The sequence below is a fragment of the Scyliorhinus canicula genome, chromosome 8, assembly GCF_902713615.1.
Source record: "Scyliorhinus canicula chromosome 8, sScyCan1.1, whole genome shotgun sequence".
NCBI lineage: Eukaryota > Metazoa > Chordata > Chondrichthyes > Carcharhiniformes > Scyliorhinidae > Scyliorhinus > Scyliorhinus canicula.
Window position 1 is genome coordinate 114,490,833 of NC_052153.1, and position 22,522 is coordinate 114,513,354.

At 44.4% G+C, this 22,522-nt stretch overlaps 1 protein-coding gene across 18 annotated transcripts in view; it reads right to left on the bottom strand.

The window, feature by feature from the left end:
• apc (APC regulator of WNT signaling pathway) overlaps positions 1–22,522 on the bottom strand; it is a 263,910-nt gene that overhangs the window by 172,915 nt on the left and 68,473 nt on the right. For all 18 annotated transcript variants that reach the window (XM_038805088.1, XM_038805089.1, XM_038805090.1 and 15 more), the window contains one exon: positions 3,430–3,588. In XM_038805088.1, coding sequence (XP_038661016.1) covers positions 3,430–3,570 — 141 coding nt within the window. In that variant the 5' untranslated portion in view covers positions 3,571–3,588. Of the gene's footprint in view, positions 1–3,429; positions 3,589–22,522 lie in introns of those variants that run through there.

Genomic DNA, 22,522 nt, shown 5'->3' on the forward strand with positions numbered 1-22,522 from the left:
CCTAGACCTTGATGTTCAGGTCACAAATACAAAATATAACGTGATTCATTTTGGGAGGATGAACACGGAGATACAATATAAAATGAACGGTACATTTCTAAACGGCAGTGCAGAAGCAAAGGGACCTGGGTCTATAGATATAGATATAGATAGAACAGTACAGCACAGAACAGGCCCTTCGGCCCTCGATGTTGTGCCGAGCAATGATCACCCTACTCAAACCCACGTAGCCACCCTATACCACGCAGGCACAGGGAGAAAGTGCAAACTCCATACAGACAGTCACCGCAGGCCGGAATTGAACCCGGGACCTTGGAGCTGTGAGGCAGCAATGCTAACCACTGTGCCATCCCTCAACTGCAACCAGTTCTGTGCTTATATTTTAGGAAAGATATGAAGGCATTAGAGGGGATGCTGAAGGATTCACATAATTGGTTCCAGGGTTGAAGAACCTAGATTTTGTGGAGTGATTTGAGGACGGTTTTTCTTTGGAAAAAAAGCCTCACAGCTCACGAGTGTGTGTGTGTGTGTGTGTGTGTGTGTGTGTGTGTGCGTGCGCGCGCGCGGGGAGAGAGATAATGGGTGTGCAAGCGAGAGAGAGAGCACGCTTTTAAAATTCACTCTTAGCCCCACAAGCCAGCACGCACTCTCAGTGGGTGAGGATGAGAGAGTGAACACACTGAGACTGGGAGTGAGCCTGATCCACAAACTCTCTCTAATAGTCATCTATATTCATTATTTATTTTTTTAAATGATCAATTTTTTGCTTCGGCATTACTTTTTTTGTTCAGCAAATTACTTCAGTTTGTTTTTTAAATTCAGGTTTAATGTTGTACCAACGTATGTTTCCAAAATTTGCTCATTCGTCTCTTGCACAAAGAATTTTAATGTGCGCCTTCACATGAAAAGGGTGGACAAGTCTCCTCAAGTAGATTAATATATTTTGACAACCCCTGCTGAACAACTACCTTATTGTTCACATTCTTGAATTTTTGCCAAGCAGATATGTATAAAAGAGGAAAATATCAATAATAGTAATAAAGCAAGGAGAAAAATATTTAACAATAGCACGATGCTCAACAATACCATCCATTATGTATTTCAGGAAACTGACCCTTCACACAAATACAGTGAAAATTGTACCCAAAAGAAATGACTAAATAGATTTGGTGTTCATCACTGAATTTGTTCCCAAAATTCTGTTATTATCAAGGCAAAGATCAACCTCTTCAAAGTTTAGGGATTTGGGACACATTCTTAAAGACTGATCTAGATTATGAGAATCAGCTAATCTAGAATAAGGTTTATGAGCCAGAAATATTAGGACATTACCGGAATCACTTCTAAAGATGTCAGAAGTATGATTTAAGATTTCCGCTACAGTGGAAGTGATGCAGGGCTAGAGATGGGCATTGTTACAGATGTAAAAGATGTGAAATTGGTTTTGGTGGTGGCCATGGAAGGCATTTGAAACTCAGTTTAATTGCTTCAGGCTTCCAAATATTCAAATTGGAGAAATGCTGGCTTCATCTTGGACCAACCCTGTCCACAGCATAACAGATTCCTTTCACAAACAGGCTTCTCTGATGTAAAGAAATGACCGATGAATTTCCTCAGATTCTCCCTGAGAGAAATTCTCTAACCTCCACTATGTCCTAATGTATACTTCGACTCAGACTTGTGCCTGCTTCTACTTTATTGGACATCAATTACCCTTTTGTTAGATGTTGATCGGTCTCCCAAAATGTGGCACAAAATGTCCTGGAGGCCTTCTGAACTTATATATTTTTTTAATTTAGAGTACCCAATTCATTTCTCTATTCCAATTAAGGGGCAATTTAGCGTGGCCAATCCACCTATCCTGCATATCTTTTGGGTTGTGGGGGCAAAACCCACGCAACACGGGGAGAATGTGCAATCTCCACATAGACAGTGACCCAGAGCCGGGATCAAACTTGGGACCTTGGGCAGCACGGTAGCACTGTGGATAGCACAATCGCTTCACAGCTCCAGGGTCCCAGGTTCGATTCCGGCTTGGGTCACTGTCTGTGCGGAGTCTGCACATCCTCCCCGTGTGTGCGTGGGTTTCCTCCGGGTGCTCCGGTTTCCTCCCACAATCCAAAGATGTGCAGGTTAGGTGGATTGGCCATGCTAAATTACCCTTAGTGTCCAAAATTGCCCTTAGTGTGGGTGGGGTTACTGGGTTATGGGGATAGGTGTTGACCTTGGGTAGGATGCTCTTTCAAGAGCCGGTGCAGACTCGATGGGCCGAATGGCCTCCTTCTGCACTGTAAATTCTATGTATGTATAACCTCGGCGCCGTTAGGCAGCAATGCTAAGTACTGCGCCACCGTGCTGCCCTGAACTTATGTTTGACACACTATGGAATATAACTTTACATACTTAAGTACACCATTTTTAGTGTCTTGAGGAAGTAGGTATTTTCACCCTTGCTTGAATAGCTTCAATAATTTATGAGCTGGGAATATAGCTATATGGGTTTGTGTAAGCGGAGATGTGCAGAACCCTCCTCGTAGCCAGTGCAAGCATCCAAACCCAAGAGGACCAAGACAATTTTTTCTGAAGAGGATATAATTATTGTAAATTAATTCTCGCCAACTAAGTGCAAGATATTATAAATTGGAAGGAAAAATATTTTAACTTATGGTGTTGAACTAACTAGGGGCATATGCAAGTCATGGGAGTGAATCTAAGAAGGGCTAAGAGGTTGACTTTCAACTGGCTTGAAGGAATTGAGGAAAGGTTGGGATCCTTCAAGCTTGAGAAGAGACTCGAGAGACGCTTTACAGAAGGATAAAGGTGATTAACTGAAAAAACTAATCTCAGCATTATTTCAAATTACATGACTGAAAGACAATAGGATACATGTACAAACTGGAAAATACAAATTCAGAACTGTTGCTATCACACAAACGTGAATGATTATTTCAGGTGAGAAAATTAAGGCAAAAACTCTAGAATGCTTCAAAAGGTAGTTGGGCATGGCAACAGCAAGACTGTGGACTGCCATATTTGAAGGAACAACTGCCTCTTTAGTTAACTGTAATATTAGGCAGACATTATGAAAGCACCTATCAACCTCCAAAAATATGACAGGTTGTCGAAAGTGCAACACATGGAAAAATGGCAGGTACTGACAGTATCTCTCGCATATGTATACTTCCCCACAAAGCAGTTTTTTGATCTCCATGTGACTATTTTTAATCATTTAACTTATCTCAAAATTAGGCCCTCTTAACAGCATTATAATGCTTCTGATAGAAGGAAAAAAACTGCACAAAACAGTACTCAACCAGATCAAATTTTGTAATGTCTAATATGTCACAAGCCTAATATAAAACATACTGTAGAAGAAAGTCTGCCCACGGTATGAAATGATCTTCGGGTTTACACAAAATTGAAATGTACCTTCATGTTGGATGCCTCTGTCTCTAGCTGTGTTAGATGGCTTGAGTTGTCGTCTAATTCCTGTCGCAGATTTGAATTCTCCATTTTAAGTGCCTCTACCTGCTTCAGGAGCTGATCATATGCAGCTGATGATGCAGCCATCCTGAACTAGACACTGACCTGTTTAAAAAAAACAAATATATTAGCTACACTTCTTTGGAACATGGCTAGTTACAAAACTAACAATGAGTTTACAGCGTGCCTATCGAAAACTGTACATTTCAGATTCCAAGATGGTAAATTATTCACATGTGCCATATAATGATAGTGCATATAACTTTTAGTTTAATTTATTCCTGTTGGTTTCCCTTAAGTTGTAGTTTTGTCTTTAGTATGCAACATAATTGGCCCTGAAGGTAAGGTTAGAAAATCTCATGTTTACTGTTACTTTTCCAAAGCAGAATTCTTCCTCTCTGTGAGCATTGTGTCTTACTATGCTGCCTCTGGGAATATAGCTATATGGGTTTGTGTAAGCGGAGATGTGCAGAACCCTCCTCGTAGCCAGTGCAAGCATCCAAACCCAAGAGGACCAAGACAATTGTTTTTAAAAAAAACAAGGAACAAGACAACTTTGATTCACCAAGCCCGCAGTCATCATAGAATCGTGAAATAGAAATGTAGAAAAAAGGTGCAGGAATAGAGTATTTTGGCCCCTTGAGCTTGCTCTGCCATTCAATGTCATAGTTGATCTATTTCAATGCCATACTACCGCGCTTTCCCCATACCCATCGACACCATTAAAATCTAAAATCTACCTATTTCCTTCTTAAATATATTCAGTGATTTGCCTCCACGACCTTCTGTGGTAGAGAATTCCACAGGTTCACCACCTCTGAGTGAATAAGTTTAACCTTACCTCAGTCTGAATTGGCTTACATGCTATCTGAGACTGTGATCCCATGTTTTAAATCTTCCAGCCAGAGGAAACATCACCCTTGCATCCAGTCAGGTACAGCCCTATCAGAATGTTATACCTTTCAATGAGATATCCTCTTAGAGCCCCATATAACATCAACATTTCCCAATCTATCATTTAAATAAAACTTTGCCATTCTGGTTTTCCAATTGAAGTGGACACATTATACTGCATCGCCATGTATTTGCCCATTTATTCAACTTGTCTAAATTGACTTGACGCTTCTTTTAATATCCACCTCACCACCCATTACCACCAAGATTCCTGTTGTCAGCAAACTTGGCGATATTACATTTGGTTCCCTCATCCAAATCATTGTTAATAAATTGTGAATTGCTGGGGCCTAAGCCCTGATCCCTGCGGTATCATGCTCGTCACCACCTACCACTCTGAGAAGGACCCATTTATTCCTACTATTATTTCCTCTCTGCTAACCAATTCTCAGTCAAGGCAATATATTACCCTCAATCCCAATTATTTAACTTTGCACACTAGCCTCTTATGTGGGACTTTATCAAAAACTTTCTGAAAACTCAAATACAGCACATCAACTGGTTCTCCCTTATCTATTCAACCTACAATCCAGCTCATTATGAAGTTTGCCCTATTGATTTAACCCCTACAATAATTAACCCCTACAGTTTCTCATTTTTCCTCCCCATGGCAACCTGTCATATAAATTGTTGATTGTTTGAAATTTGTTCTGATATGTTTGAGAAAAAAAACGTAACATGACTCTCGTCAGCAATATTCAAAAACTCGAAACACTTTTGTAAACATGCAAACAGTAAAAGTATAGTCAAAGGAAGGATTGAGAAGGCCAAAAAGGAAATCTTCCTGTGGAGGCAGAGGGCACAGCTGAAATTCTATGACACTTTGGGCAGTATTCTCCATCAGCGGGATCCTCCGCTTCACTAGTAGCATACTCATGCCTGTTGATTTCCCGACGGCGTGCGAGTGGCCACAATGGGAAACCCCTTTGCCGGCTGCCGGGAGAGAGGGTCCTGTTGCCAGCAGGGACATGCCGCACCAGAAAACGTGTCTGGCGGGACGGAGAATCCTGCCCTCGGTCTCTGCCTTTAAAGAAAGAATATCACCAACATAGCAGGAAAGGAGTAGTAACAACGTTGGCAAGGGTTAAAAAAATAAAGTAGGTAATACTTTAAAAATTGGCAACATTCAAAAAGATAAATGTCACCTGGTTCATTTGGGAAGCATCCCAACCAGATTACTGAGGGCAGAGTGAAAACTGCAGAGGTTTGGCTAAAACCTTCTAAGCTTCCCAAGATATGAAGGTGGTGGAAGAAGGCAGAAACATTGCAAATGCTATAACCCTGTTCAAAAGGGAGAGGGTTAATCAGTCAATTACGAGCCAATCAGCTCAGTATTGATCGCTGGGAAACATTAGAAGATATTCCAAGATAAAATTAATTGCACTTGGAAAATTATGGGCTCATAAATGGAAGTTGATTCAAGCTTGTTAAAGGAAAACTGTATTTAACTAAATTAATGAAGTAACAAAGAGGATTGATGAGGGCAATGTGGTTGATCCTGCACATATGGTTCATCAAAAGTACATAAAGACTTGTAAACAACAAATAAAGCTTATGGAATTAAAGGAGCAACGAGATATAAATGGTTATGAGACAAAAAAAACAATGAAAAATGGTGAATGGTATATTTTCAGACTGGAGGGCAATGTACACTGGTGTTCCTCAGGAATTGGGGCAAGGACCCATTTCCAATATACGTTTAAGATCTGGACTTGGATATTCATTGCATAACTTTAAAGTTTGCAGATTACACAAAATTCAGAAATGTAGTAAACAAGTAGGAGGATAATACAGATTTTAGGAGGACATAGGCAAAAACAGACTAGTAAAACGGGCAGCCACATGGCAAATGAGATTTAAGAGAACTGCGAAGTGATAATTTGGTAGCAAGAGTGAATGGCGGCAACATAAATTAAACAAAGTGATACAATTTTAAAAGGGGGCGATGTAAAATAATTTGTTTAAGTCTGCTCTGTGTTTTCAGATTGAGACCAAATGCTGCAACTCCGAGCATGGCCAGGCCACCAGTGCAAGCAGTGTGTGGGGCAGGGTACAGGTCATACGCATTTAAAGATGGCACAAAAACCTGACCACGTGAGCTGGAGTGCAGCGTGAAAAAAATAACCAGGTGTGTAGCGCAAAGAGTCCACATGACAATTAATGAGGACGGTGGTTAGCTCCATGCACCTGAGGTGTTGGAAAAGCCTGGTAGCGTGCTGAGGAAGAGGAGGATCAGAGAAGAAAGATTCGCAGCAGCGCAGCTAGGGAGCTGGAGCTGTGCCCGAGTATAGATCCCAAAGTGCAGTCTGGCAAATACCATGTGAAACAGTGTCGCTTGCTGCCGTGAAAAAAGATCATAAGAAACAGGAGGAGTAGGCCATATGGGCCCTCAAGCCTGCTGTCATTTGATAAGATCATGATTAATCTTCAACCTTAGATACGTACGTGTCTATAACCGGATACATTACAAAAATAATGGAAACCATGGAACCCAAATGCAGGATAAATGTTACAAATCCTTTCTGGGACCATCCTCCTTCTTCCCCATCCCTTATGCTGTTTCAAAGTTCTATATATGCATTAGTGGTTGGCTCGTCAAAAATGAAGTTACATTGGGTTAGCCCTGTAGTCTCACGGCGCCGAGGTCCCAGGTTCGATCCCGGCTCTGGATCACTCTCCGTGTGGAGTTTGCACATTCTCCCCGTCTTTGCATGGGTTTCGCCTCCACAACCCAAAGATATGCTGTTAGGTGGATTGGCTACGCTAAATTGCCCCTTAATTGGAAAAAATGAATTGGGTAGACTAAATTAATTTTAAAAAATTAAGTTGCATATGATCTCTGGTTTCCTACCCTACTCTTGTCGTTTTCATCTCTTCTACAAAACCAGTCCTGCAGGTGTAACAATACCAGCCCAGCATCCACTATTTATGATGTTACAATGCACTGACAATCTTTGTCACAAGTAGGTTTACATTAACATTGAAAAATGTAGTTTTATATTAGTGTCATGCCATGATTCTAGCTCTAATCTCCTCTAAACCCACAACTTGAGCTATGCGCTCTTCTAATTCTGACTTCTTGTGTATTGCAATTTTAATTGCTCTACCATTGGTGGCCGTGGCTTCAGTTGCCTAGGTCCCAAAGCTCTGGATTCCCCTCCCTACACCATCCCTTTGCCTCCCTTCCCTCCATTAAGGAACTTCTTGAAACTTACCTGTTTGACCAAGTTTTTGGTCGCCTCACCTAATATCTTCTTTGTGGCTCGGTGTCATATTTTATAATGTTCCTGTGAAGCACCCGAGGGGTGGGGTTTCATTATGTTAAAGCAGCTGCACTAATATAATAAGCCATTGCTATGTCATCTGGTGCATTACCTGGATATAGATCAGCATTTTTAAAAGTGCGGGTCGCAACCCGCAGGTGGGTCCCAGGAGTGTGTCAGATGGATCGTGGAATGATCGGCTGCGCTGTTCCACTGGTGGTCTGATCGCAGGAGAAGCAGCCAACGGCCACTACAGGCTTTTAAATTTAGAATGGTGGCTGCTGTCGCCTTTTAAATGAATTAAAACAAAGCTGTGTGCAGTCTTCCAGCCAGAAGCAGCAGCAGAGAGCAGGCCACGTGCCCTTCACGTAGACGTGATGTCATGCGCCATCCATGTATGTGGTTTTGGCGCAAAATCACGCAGCAGAGCTGCTTCCATTTTCTAGCTGCTGGCAAGAGAACTGTGAAGATGGATAGTTTTCTTAAAAGGGCTAAATCGTTGGCTTTGAAAGCAGACCAAGGCAGGCCAGCAGCACGGTTCAATTCCCGTACCAGCCTCCCCGAACATGTGCCGGAATGTGGAAACTAGGGGCTTTTCACAGTAACTTCATTTGAAGCCTATTTGTGACAATAAGCGATTTTCATTTTTCATTTCAGATGGCCAGGAACCTAAATAGGCAGTGTATCTACTGGACAGGATTCCACAAAAGAATCTGCTGGCGCGAGCTGATCAGGCAAGTCCAGGTTAACAGCCCACATGGGAACAAAGCAATATTAATATGATTTATTGAAATATGAAAATCGCTTATTGTCACGAGTAGGCTTCAATGAAGTTACTATGAAAAGCCCCTAGTCGCCACATTCCGGCGCCTGTCCGGGGAGGCTGGTACGGGAATCGAACCGTGCTGCTGGCCTGCTTGGTCTGCTTTAAAAGCCAGCGATTTAGCTGGGTGAGCTAAACCAGCCCCTCGAGTTATGGTATTGTCAATTGTGCCAATGTAAATAAGGATGCAAAGCCCAAGTGTGTTATATGTAGGGAAGCACAGGCAAATGAGAGAAGTTTCAGATTTTGAAAGAGAAGTAGTTGGTGAGAAATTCCTTTTGACTTTGAGACCCCAGAGTCAGTTATTAACTTACAGCTGACTCCAAATTAAAAGACTACACTGTTGTACCTGACCAGTGACACCACATTAAAAACACACCAAAATCCCAGGAGGTTGTCAACTTTCTAGAGCAGCGTCTCCCAGGAGTATCCAGTGCTGAGTAAAACAAGCATTTTGTTGCTTTTACTCTTCATGACGCCTCACATGTGAGGTTAGATTTTCCGTTTTAATAAAGATGAAAACTGCACAAAGGAACTAGCTGATATATGCATTGCCCTGTCCTCCTTTGAACCTGATTCAAGTGAGATTGTGAGGACATAACAGACTTCCCTTTCACATTAAAGGTAAGTGAATGTGGCGTGTGTCACAAAGGTTGGCCGGAAAATTTCTCATAAAACCCTAATGGAACCCATCCAGCCCCGCGGGACCGAGCGGTGCCTCCAACTCTTCGTGTCCTCCTCCTCCACCACACGAAATTCCAGACCCTCTAGAAAATGCCGACAACTCTGCTCCCCCCCCCCCCCCCCCCCCCCCCCCGCCCACCCCCGGCGGCTCTGACCTGTTGCGATTTTTATTGAAAGCCTGAAATGCACCATTTACTCTATCTGGGGATGACACCAGCTTACCGCTCAAGTCCCTGACCTGAATAATTTCCAAGGGGGCCGCCTGCTTCCTCACTCAACTGGTGAGCCATAAGACAGCTGGTCTTCTCTCCATATTCATAAATGACCTCCCTTGAACGCCATAGCAGGTGCACCGCCTTACCAGTGGACAACAGATTGAAATGCATCTGCAGTTTCTTCCTATTGCCAGGAGCTTCAGGGTAGGGTCACTCGAATACCAGCGGTCCACCTCCAGAATATCGTCAACTAGCTTCTGCTGCTTCTCTTACCTCCCTATCTCTGTGCACCTTGCATGATATAATCTCCCCTCCGATAACACTTCCTCCAGGTTGGGGGAGGGCTGATGGGTGGATATTTGTATCAGTAGTATATATTTCCACTTGTTCTCTCGTCCGTTTGAGGAAATTTGTACGTCTAATTCTGCTGTTTTTCAGTTAAAAGTGCAGTGTGTAGCTTAGTGTCCAATTGGCTGAAGCTGCCCCCACCCTAATTGCTGAGAGGCAGTTATCTGTCAGACCCATTCCCATTGAACCCTACATCTATGGCCTGAGAAATGCACCCACAAAACCCTATATCTGCCAGTAGCGCTATGTCCAGCCTCCATACCGGATGTTGAATAAGGTGCACCTGGGACTTCCAGTGGCGGCCATGGTGTGATTGATCACACACAATGTGGCTCCTGCCTGGAGGCATTGGTTTTAGATCTTTTTATCTGATTTTCGGGGAAACCCATGAGGAGAGTGGAAGGTGATTAGTTCTCCCCCAGACTGGGATGTCTATGAGATATTAGGCCCCGTTAAAGAAGGTAAGAGTCCTGGCCCAAAAGTTGGAGGGGTCTTGTGATGCAGAACAAGCTGATAAAATGGCAGAGGGGGAAGGGGTATCATCTGTGGCAAAGCTACCAAGGGATCAGTTGATGAATTTCATAAACAAGAAATTTCAGCAGCAAAGGGAGGAGATGCAGAGGAACTGGTCGAAAAGTAATTCAGGGGGCATTTGCACCTCTTCGCAGGACCGTGGAGAAGCTTTCGGAGGTGCAAGGAACGATGATCCAAGAGGTGGAGACGGTAGTGTCCCACCAGAGTGACTGAATTGTGTCGCTGGAAGCGGAGATGGCAATCCTGGGGGATGTTTGCAAGACGCTGCTGGCAAGGTTTGAGGATCAAGAGAATCGATCACAGCGGCAAAATCTGAATTTTGTGGGCCTGCCGGAGGGAGTCGAAGGAACAAATATCACGAAATGTGTTGTAAGAATGTTCATGGAGATAATCTGTAATATTTATTTATGTCACAAGTAGGCTTACATTAACACTGAAATGAAGTTACAGTTGCCACACTCCGGCGCCTGTTTGGGTACACTAAGGGAGGATTCAGAATGTCCAATCCACTTAACAGCACAACTTTTGCGACTTGTGGGAGGAAACCGGAGCACCCGGAGGAAAGCCACGTAGACATAGGGAGAACGTGCAGAACTCCACACAATCAATGACCAAAGCTGTTAATCAAACCTGGGACTCTGGAGCTGTGAAGCATCAGTGTTACCCACTGTGCTACCGTGCCACTCACATGATGTAGGAGACGGTTATTGACAAGCCCCAGAGGTGGACCAGGCCCACAAATCCTTGGGACCAAATCCAAGAACGGGGGAGCAGCTGCGGGTGGTGATTGCGTGTATGCACAATTTTCAGGAGAAGGAAAAGATTTTGAGGTGGGCCAGGGCGAGTTGGGACTGTAACTGGGAAGGAAACCTGGTCCAGATACACAAGGACATTGTTGTTGACCTGGCCAAGAGACTGGCAGGTTTCAATAAGGCCAAGTCGGCGCTGCACGGCAGAAGATCCGCTTTGTGTTGCTGTACACGGCAAAAACTGTGGGTAACATTTGAGGGTCGGGAACATTATTTTGTGACACCGGAGGAGACAAATGACTTTGTCAAGGAACATGGGTTGGGTGAGGGCTGATGGGTGGATATTTGTATCAGTAGTATATATTTCCACTTGTTCTCTCGTCCGTTTGACGAAATTTGTATGTCTAATTCTGCTGTTTTTCAGTTAAAAGTGCAGTGTGTAACTTAGTGTCTGATTGGCTGAAGCTGCCCCCACCCTAATTGCTGAGAGGCAGTTATCTGTCAGTCACCTGAGGCTTGTTTAGGGGCACAAAGGTGCTCACTGTATTCTTCTCTTTGAAGTTTAGGTAGTTTTGAGTCATCGGTTAGCTGAGGTCTGCTTGAAAGACAGACAGAAAACGCACTCAGTACGCTTGCGCAAGTCAAGACGACACAGCCTGAGTGAGTGAGCACATCCAGAGTGGGAATTGCAACATGGTAATTTGGTGCAGTGAGGTAATTCGGTGCAGAATGAGAGAAGGTGCTTTTTCGGAGGTGCTTTTTAACCCTGGTAAGTGACTGGTAAGTAGTTTCTCTTTTCATTGTCTAATTTATTTATTTTTATTTTCAAATTGTAGTTGTATAAGTTTACATAAGGTTTAAGACATGGCAGGAGATCCCAGACCCGTGTCATGCTCCTCGTATGTGATGTGGGAGCTCAGGGACACGTCCACTGTCCCAGGCTCTTTCACGTGCAGGAAGTGTTCAGTTGCAGCTCCTGTTAGACCGCTTGATGGCTCTGGAGCTGCGGATGGACTCACTTTGGAGCATCCGCGATGCTGAGGAGGTCGTGGATAGCACGTTTAGCGAGTTGGTCACACCGCAGGTGAAAGTTACTGAGGGAGATAGCAAATGGGTGACCAAAAGACAGAGCAAGAGTAGGAAGGCAGTGCAGGTGTCCCCTGCGGTCATCTCCCTGCAAAACAGATATACTGCTTTGGATACTATTGGGGGAGATGGCTCACCAGGGGAAGGCAGCAGCAAGGTTCATGGCACCGTGGCTGGCTCTGCTGCGCAGCAGGGCAGGAAGAAAAATGGCAGGGCTATAGTGATAGGGGACTCGATCGTAAGGGGAATAGACAGGCGGTTCTGTGGACGCAATCGAGACTCCAGGATGGTACGTTGCCTCCCTGGTGCAAGGGTCAAGGATGTCTCGAAGCAGCTATACGACATTCTTGGGGGGGGGGGGGGGGGGTGTGAACAGCTAGCTGTCGTGGTGCACGTAGGCACCAACGATATAGACGATACAGGTAAAAAACGGGATGAGGTCCTACAAGCTGAATTCAGGGCGTTAGGAGTTAAACTAAAAAGTAGGACCTCAAAGGTGGTAATCTCAAAATTGCTACCAGTGCCACGAGCTAGTCAGAGTAGGAATGTCAGGATAGATAGGATGAATGCGTGGCTTGAGAGATTGTGCAAGAGGTAGGGATTCAAATTCTTGGGGCATTGGGACCGGTTCTGGGGGAGGTGGGATCAGTACAAACCGGACGGTCTGCACCTGGGCAGGACTGGAACCGATGTCCTTGGGGGGGGGGTTTGCTAGAGCTGTTGGGGAGGGTTTAAACTAATGTGGCAGGGGGATGGGAACCGATGCAGGAAGTTGGAAGGTAGTAAAACGGGGACAGAAGCAAAAGGAAGTAAGGGGGAAAAGTGCAAGGCAGAGAAGACATAGTCAAAAATCAAAAAGGGCGACAGTACAAGGTACAGTGACTGAGGGGAGCTCAGTGAATAGGCCCAGTAATACTAAAAGGAATAAAACTGGAGATGTTAAGATTCAAAACAGAGGTAAAAAACCAACATAAAAGTGTACTTTACCTGAATGCTCGTAGTATTCGGAATAAAGTAAATGAGTTGATGGCACAAATCATCGTGAATGACTCTGATTTAGTGCCCATTACTGAAACATGGTTAAAGGATGGTCACGACTGGGAGTTAAATATCCGAGGGTTTCAAACTATTCGGAAGGACAGAGTGGATGGTAAGGGAGGTGGTGTAGCTCTGTTATTTAAGGATGACATCCGGGCAATAGTAAGGGATGACATCAGTGCTATGGAGAATAAGGTTGAATCCATTTGCGTGGAAATCAGGAATAGTAAGGCGAAAAAGTCACTGATAGGAGTTGTCTATCGGCCACCAAATAGTAACGTTATGGTGGGGCAGGCAATAAACAAAGAAATAACTGATGCATGTAGAAATGGTACAGCAGTTATCATGGGGGATTTTAATCTACATGTCGATTGGTTTAACCAGGTCGGTCAAGGCAACCTTGAGGAGGAGTTTATAGAATGTATCCGTGATAGTTTCCTAGAACAGTATGTAATGGAACCTACGAGGGAACAAGCGGTCCTAGATCTTGTCCTGTGTAATGAGACAGGATTGATGCATGATCTCATAGTTAGGGATCCTCCCGGAAGGAGCGATCACAATATGGTGGAATTTAAAATACAGATGGAGGGCGAGAAGATAAAATCAAATACTAGTGTTTTGTGTTTAAACAAAGAAGATTAAAATGGGATGAGAGAGGAACTAGCTAAGGTAGACTGGGAGCAAAGACTTTATGGCGGAACAGTTGAGGAACAGTGGAGAACCTGCCAAGCGATTTTTCACAGTGCTCAGCGAAAGTTTATACCAACAAAAAGGAAGGCCAGTAGAAAGAGGGAAAATCGACCGTGGAAATCTAAGGAAATAAGGGAGAGTAGCACATTGAAGGAAAAAGCATACAAAGTGGCAAAGATTAGTGGGAGACTAGAGGACTGGGAAATCTTTAGTGGGCAACAGAAAGCTACTAAAAAAGCTATAAAGAAGAGTAAGATAGATTATGAGAGTAAACTTGCTCAGAATATAAAAACAGACAGTAAAAGCTTTTACAAATATATAAAACAAAAAAGAGTGGCTAAGGTAAATATTGGTCCTTTAGAGGATGAGAAGGGAGTTTTAATAATGGGAGATGAGGAAATGGCTGAGGAACTGAACAGGTTTTTTGGGTCGGTCTTCACAGTGGAAGACACAAATAACATGCCAGTGACTGATAGAAATGAGGCTATGACAGGTGAGGACCTTGAGAGGATTGTTATCACTAAGGACGTAGTGATGGGCAAGCTAATGGGGCTAAAGGTAGACAAGTCTCCTGGCCCTGATGGAATGCATCCCAGAGTTCTAAAGGAGATGGCTAGGGAAATTGCAGATGCACTAGTGATGGTTTACCAAAATTCACTAGACTCTGGGGTGGTCACGGTGGATTGGAAATTAGCAAACGTGACACCACTGTTTAAAAAAGGAGGTAGGCAGAGAGCAGGAAATTATAGGCCAGTGAGCTTAACTTCGGTAGTAGGGAAGATGCTGGAATCTATCATCAAGGAAGAAATAGCGAGGCATCTGGATAGAAATTGTCCCATTGGGCAGACGCAGCATTGGTTCATAAAGGGCAGATCGTGCCTAACTAATTTAGTGGAATTTTTTGAGGACATTACCAGTGCAGTAGATAACAGGGAGCCAATGGATGTGTTATATCTGGATTTCCAGAAAGCCCTTGACAAGGTGCCACACAAAAGGTTGCTGCACAAGATAAAGATGCATGGCATTAAGGGTAAAGTAGTAACATGGATAGAGGATTGGTTAATTAATAAAAAGCAAAGAGTGGGGATTAATGGGTGTTTCTCTGGTTGGCAATCAGTAGTTAGTGGTGTCCCTCAGGGATCCGTGTTGGGCCCACAATTGTTCACAATTTACATAGATGATTTGGAGTTGGGGACCAAGGGCAATGTGTCCAAGTTTGCAGATGACACTAAGATGAGTGGTAAAGCGAAAAGTGCAGAGGATACTGGAAGTCTGCAGAGGGATTTGGATAGGTTAAGTGAATGGGCTAGGGTCTGGCAGATGGAATACAATGTTGACAAATGTGAGGTTATCCATTTTGGTAGGAATAACAGCAAACGGGATTATTATTTAAACGATAAAATATTAAAGCATGCTGCTGTGCAGCCAGGGAGACCTGGGTGTGCTAGTGCATGAGTCACAGAAAGTTGGTTTACAGGTGCAACAGGAATTTTGTCCTTCATTGCTAGAGGGATGGAGTTTAAGACTAGGGAGATTATGCTGCAATTGTATAAGGTGTTAGTGAGGCCACACCTGGAGTATTGTGTTCAGTTTTGGTCTCCTTACTTGAGAAAGGACGTACTGACACTGGAGGGTGTGCAGAGGAAATTCACTAGGTTAATCCCAGAGCTGAAGGGGTTGGATTACAAGGAGGTTGAGTAGACTGGGACTGTACTCGTTGTAATTTAGAAGGATGAGGGGGGATCATATAGAAACATATAAAATTATGAAGGGAATAGATAGGATAGATGCGGGCAGGTTGTTTCCACTGGCGGGTGAAAGCAGAACTAGGGGGCATAGCCTCAAAATAAGGGGAAGTAGATTTAGGACTGAATTTAGGAGGAACTTCTTCACCCAAAGGGTTGTGAATCTACGGAATTCCTTGCCCAGTGAAGCAGCTGAGGCTCCTTCATTAAATGTTTTTAAGGTAAAGATAGATAGTTTTTTGAAGAATAATGGGATTAAGGGTTATGGTGTTCGGGCCGGAAAGTGGAGCTGAGTCCACAGAAGATCAGCCATGATCTCATTGAATGGCGGAGCAGGCTCGAAGGCCAGATGGCCTACTCCTGATCCTAGTTCTTATATGCTTGCAGTAGTCACGGTGCCTCTCGTGCCCCTCGGTCCCAGGTATATAGTTTGACTTTTTTTGTACCATTTGTACAGTTTATGGTGGGTTATGCTCACGTTTGCACGGGTATGTGGGAGGGGAGTGTAGGCCAGAGAGGGGGGGGGGGGGGGGGGGTGAGTAGGGAGGGGTAGGTGGGACCTTTTGTTTGGGCCTCCAGGTGGGAGTCGTGACATTAGCAGGCAATGTTAGTGAACGGAAGCGGGATGGGTGGGGTGGGGGGCCTCCAGCAAATAGCCACGTATTGGGTGGGAATGAGTCATTTTGTTGAAGGTCGACAGAGATGGAGGTGAGGTGAAGGTTGCTGGAAGAAAAGGTGGAGGTGGAGCCCCAACTCGGGAGTTACTGGCGCAAAGAAAGAAGCTGCGGGGTAGTTTGATCGGTTGATGACAGGGAAGGTGTCAGAGTTACGGAGGACTCGCGGGGTGCAATACAAGTATGGGGAGAAAGCAAGTCGTCTGCTTATCCATCAGTGGCTGCGACAGGCAGCATCAAGGGAAAGTGTGCAGGTGAGGACGCAGGGGCAGAGGTGGTGTCGGAGCAGGAGGGCATCAAAGGGGTGTCTGAGGCCTTCTATTGAGGGCTGTACAGGACCGAGCCTGGAGGAGAGGAGGCACTTATACCTCTGAATGGGTTTGAGTTCCCGGAGTTGGAGGAGAGGAATAGGCAGGCATGGAGGAGAGGAAGAGGCAGGCATGGAGGAGCCAATGGGGTTGCAGGAGGTCGTGGAGTGAAATGGCATGATGCAGTTGGGAAAGGCGCCAGGGCCGGACAGTTCCCAGCGGAGTTCTATAAGCAGTGTAGGGCAGAAATGGCTCCCCATCTTCTGAGCATGTACAATGAAGCAGTGGAGAGGGGGAATTAACGGTTACACTGGCGCAGATGGGAAGGACCCGATGAAGTGTTGGTCTTCTAGACCCATCTTGTTGCTTGGGCAGGCTGTCGGCATGATGGCTGGAGGGATGTGTGCTGGAGGTGGTCTCAGAGGATCAGATGGGAAAAGGAAAAGGGAAGGCAGCTCTCCAATAATATCAGACGGTTGTTAAATGATGACCTGCTCGGAGGGGCGGGAGCTGGAGGTGATCGTGTCAAAAGGCCTTTGACCAAGTCGAGTGGCAATACTGGTTCAAGCATCTTGGGAGGTTTGGGCTAAAACTTGTGGCGTGGGTGCAGCTACTGTATGCGTCCCCCATGGCATGCGCGAGGACAAATGAGATGAATTCGGGATATTTTGGGGAGCAAGAGAGGCGCGACAGGGGTGTACGATTTCCCCATTGCTGGTTGTGCTGGAAATTGAACCCCTGGTGATAGCTTTGTGTGCCTCCACTGTGTGGCAGGGGATTGCAAGGGCAAGTAGGGAGCACAGAGTGCTTTTGTATGCTGATGACTTATTGTTGTTTGTGGCAAACCTAATGAAGAGTATGGGGAGGATTATCGACCTGTTGGGAAATTTGGAACCTTTTCAAGGTATAAACTGAACGTTGTGAAGGTCTTTCCGTGGCAGGGGTTAGATTCCAGTATTTGGGGACTCAGCTGGCACCCGACTGGGCCACTGTGCACAAATGGAGCCTGGTGGGGTTGGCAGAGGAGGTTTAAAATGTGAGATGCAGTGCACTGGATTTAGATTTATTGTAACATATACCGAAGTGCAGTGAAAAGTATCGCTGTGCGTACAGTCCAGGCAGATCATTCCATACATGAAAAACATAGGACATACGATAAATACACAATGTAAATACATAGACATAGATATCGGGTGAAGCAAATGAAGTATAGTGCTACAACAGTAGAGAAGATGCATAGAGAGATCAGTTCAGTCCATAAGAGGGTCATTCAGGCGTCTGGTAACAGCGTGGAAGCTGTTTTAGAACCTGTTAGTGTGTGTTCTCAGACTTTTTTTAAATCTTCTGCACAATGAAGAGGTTGGAAGAGAGAATAACCCAGATGGGAGGGATCTTGGATTATGTTGCCCGCTTTCCCAAGGCAGCGGAGGTTGCAGAGAGTAAATGGATGAACTGGGCTGTGTACTCTGATACTCTGTAGTTTCTTACTGCCTTGGGCTGAGCAGTTGCCATACCATCCCATGATGGAGCCAGATAGGATGCTTTCTATGGTGCATTTGTAAAAATTGGCAAGAGTAAATGTGGGCATGCCAAATTTCCTTTGTTTCCTGAGGATGTATAGGTGCTCTTGTGCTTTATTGGTCGTAGCTTCGACGATGGAAGAACCAGGACAGATTGTCGGTGATGTGTACACCAAGGAATTTGAAGCTGTCAACCATCTCCACCTCGGCAGGGGTGCCGATGCATTGATGCAGACAGGGACGTGTACGACACTTTGCTTCCTAAAGTCAATGACCAGCTCTTCAGTTTTGTTAACATTGAGGGAGAGATTGTTGTCATTGCACCATACCACGTGATTCTCCATATCCCTCTTGTGCCCTTGACTCATCATTGTTTGAGATCCGACTCCTAAGGTCATGTAATCAGCAAACCTGCCGATTGAGTTGGAACAGAATTTTTCCACTGTTGTGTATAGTAGGGGACTAAGTATGCAGCTTTGCAAGGCCTCTGTGTTGAGGACCATCGTGGAGGAGATGTCATTGTTTATACTTACTCATTGAGGTCTATGGGTCAGGGAATCGTAGGAGGGGTTTGTTGTACAGTGGAGGCTGTTGTGGTTGTAATAAAATATATATATTTAAAAATAGGGCCCATCTCTAAAACCAAGTCCACCAAGTGGGGAGCATGGCCCGAAATGACTATAGCTGAATATTCTGCCTTCCTCATCCCGGGAAGGAGAGACCTACCCATCGAAAAGAAGCCTATACTAGAATATACCTTATGATCTGGGGAAAATAATTAATTCTTTACCCACTCCCTACCTGGATGCATGATCCGCCATGGTGATTCTGTGGAACTCTTTGCCACAGAAGGCTGTGGAGGCTAAATCACTGATTGTCTTTAATAGAAAATAAAAAAATACAGCACAGAACAGGCCCTTCGGCCCACGATGTTGTGCCGAACCTTTGTCCTTGATTAATCATAGAATTTACAGTGCAGAAGTAGGCCATTCGGCCCATCTAGTCTGCACCGGCTCTTGGAAAGAGCACCCTAACCAAGGTGACAGAGATAGACAGGTTCTTGATTTATAAGGGGATCAGCGGTTATGGGGAGAAGGCAGGAGAATGGGGAAGAGAAAAATAACAGCTATGATTGAATGGTGGAGCAGATTCCATGGGCCGAGTAGCCCATTCTGCTCCTTTGTCTTATGGTCTTATGGGTCACCATCACCCCCAATCTCTTCCATAAATGCTAACAGCGCCTTCGCTCCCCCGAACGAACCAATGACTTCAGTCTAGAGCAGTCTGACTTTGGGTCCAGCACACAGTTCGTCTCCCCCCAAGATCAGCTGATATGTGTCCAAATCCAGGATCGAGGCCAACTGTTTTCTTATAAATGCCACATCTTCCCAATTTTGGGCATATACATTTACCAATACTACCACCTTACCCACCAATGCCCGATAGCATACCTGTCACCCAAATCTGCTACCACCTTATCCTCTAAAAACCACGTGCTGTTGTTGATTAGAATTACTACCACCGGGGCCCTACTATCGAAGCCCGGGTGGAACACCTGGCTCACATTTCCCCTCCGGAGTCTGGTCTGGTCCCTCACCCATAGGTGGGTCCCCTGCAGAAGCACCACATCAGTCGTTAAATTCTTCAGATGAGAGAAAACTCTGAATCTTTTCACTGGACCCAGCCCCCCCCCCCCCCCAATCTGCCTCCAAAACAAAGCTAGGCTAATTGAACCATGTCTGCCACCTATCCCTTCGTCAACTCAAGTCGTTCTGATATATGTGGATGGTGTTCCCTTCCAATCTCATGTCTCAATTCTCTTTGGCCCATTTCAGGACCCTTTCCTCTCAGAAGCTGTGAAATCTTATAACCACAGCGCGTGGTGGCTCAAACCAGCTTCTCCAACATCTAAAAAAAATACTCAATGGGATTCAGGCCTTCTATCCCCTCTGGCAATCCCATTACTCTGAGGTTCTGTCTTGACCTGTTCTTTGGGTTCTCCACTTTCACCTTCAGGATCGTGCTTCCCTCCCCCACCAACGAGATCTCAGCCTCCAGTGAGGCAATTTGATCGCTGTGAAGGTTTCCTCCACTTCCTTCACCACCTCCTCTTCTGCAGCCGGGGCAGGGGCGGGGGATCCTATGTGTGCATGTTCACGTCCCACACTAGGTCTTCAGACAATGATACAGGCTGAAATTCAGTTCAGTTATGAGGAAGTGCTGCATGGCAAGAGGCTCCATCTTTCAGGTGACAAGTTGCCCTCTTAGGCGGACATTAACGATTCCACAATGCAACTTTGAAGTTGAACAGGGCAATTCCTGCCTATATTTATTCCTCAATATCACCAGAACAGATTATCTGGTCATTATCACATGATTATCGGGTCATTATCACGTGATTATTTGTGGGAATATGCTGCACACAAATTTGCTGCTATCTTTCCCAAATTATAAGTGACTACACTGGAGAACAAAATTTCCTCATTGGCTGTGGGATAGTGAGGCTGATGGGGGAGCAGTGCACACCATCCAGCAATTTGTGGTGAATTAGAACTCATAACATATCTCTGCTTTGTCACGGAACGCTGTTTTATTTTTTAAATAATTATGTCATGAACTTCATCAGCAGTTTACTGGAAATTTCTGGCCAATGTTGAACACAGTAATGAGCCACTTGACTCATCAAGCCTCCACTTGATACTCCCTCATGTTGGCCAATAATTTTAATCCTATCCTGCTGCTTGCTTCCCAAGTACTTCAATATTCCTTTTGTTCAAGCAACTAGCCAATTCTCATTCAAAATAATTTGCAGAATCGGCTTTATTTGGTGGCTTTTTGACCTTGGGGAAGGGTATTGCATGGTATTTCTCTTGGGCTCTTAAGGCTCCTGTCAGGTTTTTAAATTTAGTTGTGTTTCAGTTGTTAACCTGACGATTAAACTTGTGGGACTGTGAGTGAGGAAAAAAATAGCAAATGACATAATGCCGGCCTTGGAAAGGCCTGATCTTGGCACCAGTTTCAGAGGAAACCGAGAAAGGGGAGGATTTTAAAAGTTGAAAGTTTAAAAGACATTGGTGCTAGTGACTGTAAATCTTCCCACTTTATACCAACACATCACATCAAGTACCCCTAGCTCAGGGACTCCAGATACAACTGTTTTGACTCTATCCAATAATATGCCTGACCTCAAGCATCAAAAAAAATTCCCTCCTGCACCAATGCAATGTTTTATCCAGTTCATGCAACAGTAAAGTCCATTATTATAGCACCTTTAGAATAGTAAAATAGCCTTTCACAGGATTAAAACTTGATTCAAAGAGCAATTATAACAAACATCCAAAAGCTTGAACAAAGAGTTAGGTTTTAAGCAATGCCTTAAAAAGAGAAGGGTGGAAGAGTGCTGAGGTTTACTGAAGGAATTCCAGAATTTAGGGAGCAGAAAGTTGAAGGTATTACCGGCATTTATGGAACAACAAGCATCAGAGATACTTGAAGCCAGAATTGGAACTACAGTTAGGATGGGATGAGGCTATGATAGGATTTGAAAACAAGAGTTAAGATGTTAAAATTTAAGGTGTTGCCTGACCAGGACACAAATAGGCCAGCAAGCACAACAGTGATGAATGAACAGGACTTGGTATGAGTTAGGATGGCTGAGTTTTAGATCAGCTCCATTTTATGTCGGGTGGAATATGAGCACTGGAATGGTCAAGCTCAGAAGTCATGCTGCAATATTTTATTTTCCAGTTGCTACACTGTCTTCTGCGGCTTCTCAAGAGATTGCCAAATAAATTCTATATCCACTAGAAACTGGATTGAGACTGTCAAATCTCATTACGCAAAAGATTCTTGTAGTCAGCAGGTGGATTTCATCCCATCAGTCTGTTGCTCTTTCAGCACCAATAATGTTGCCAATTAATAATGATGCTCTTTTTAATGAGTGGAATACTATCCCACGAGCGTCACAAATAATGTTGCCAAATTAACTACATATGGCAGTTATTAATGATAATATTGCTTTTCAGAGTCGCTAGGTATCAAATGATACCACCACAAGGCTTTACCAGATAGCAATCAAAGAGCAAACAACCAATTAGTCAATTCAAGTTCAAAGATAGTTTATTTACACAAAAGGATTACTTCGACATGCAATATAAAACACTACAACTTAAGCTACACCTAACAACTACAATAACCTATACTTAACGTCAGGGCAACCGGCTCTTTGCAGATGAACAAGGTCTTTGTTCGGATCTTGTGTGGCTGGGTGGAAGAAGTGGCTTCGTTTCTGCTGGGCTCATCTGTCTGATCGTTAGTCTTGAACCAGTTTTCTGGTCGGAATGCTACACTTGGTTTTAGGCGTAGGCCAGGGCCAAGAAAGACAGAACACATGGCTATGTCTCTTTTT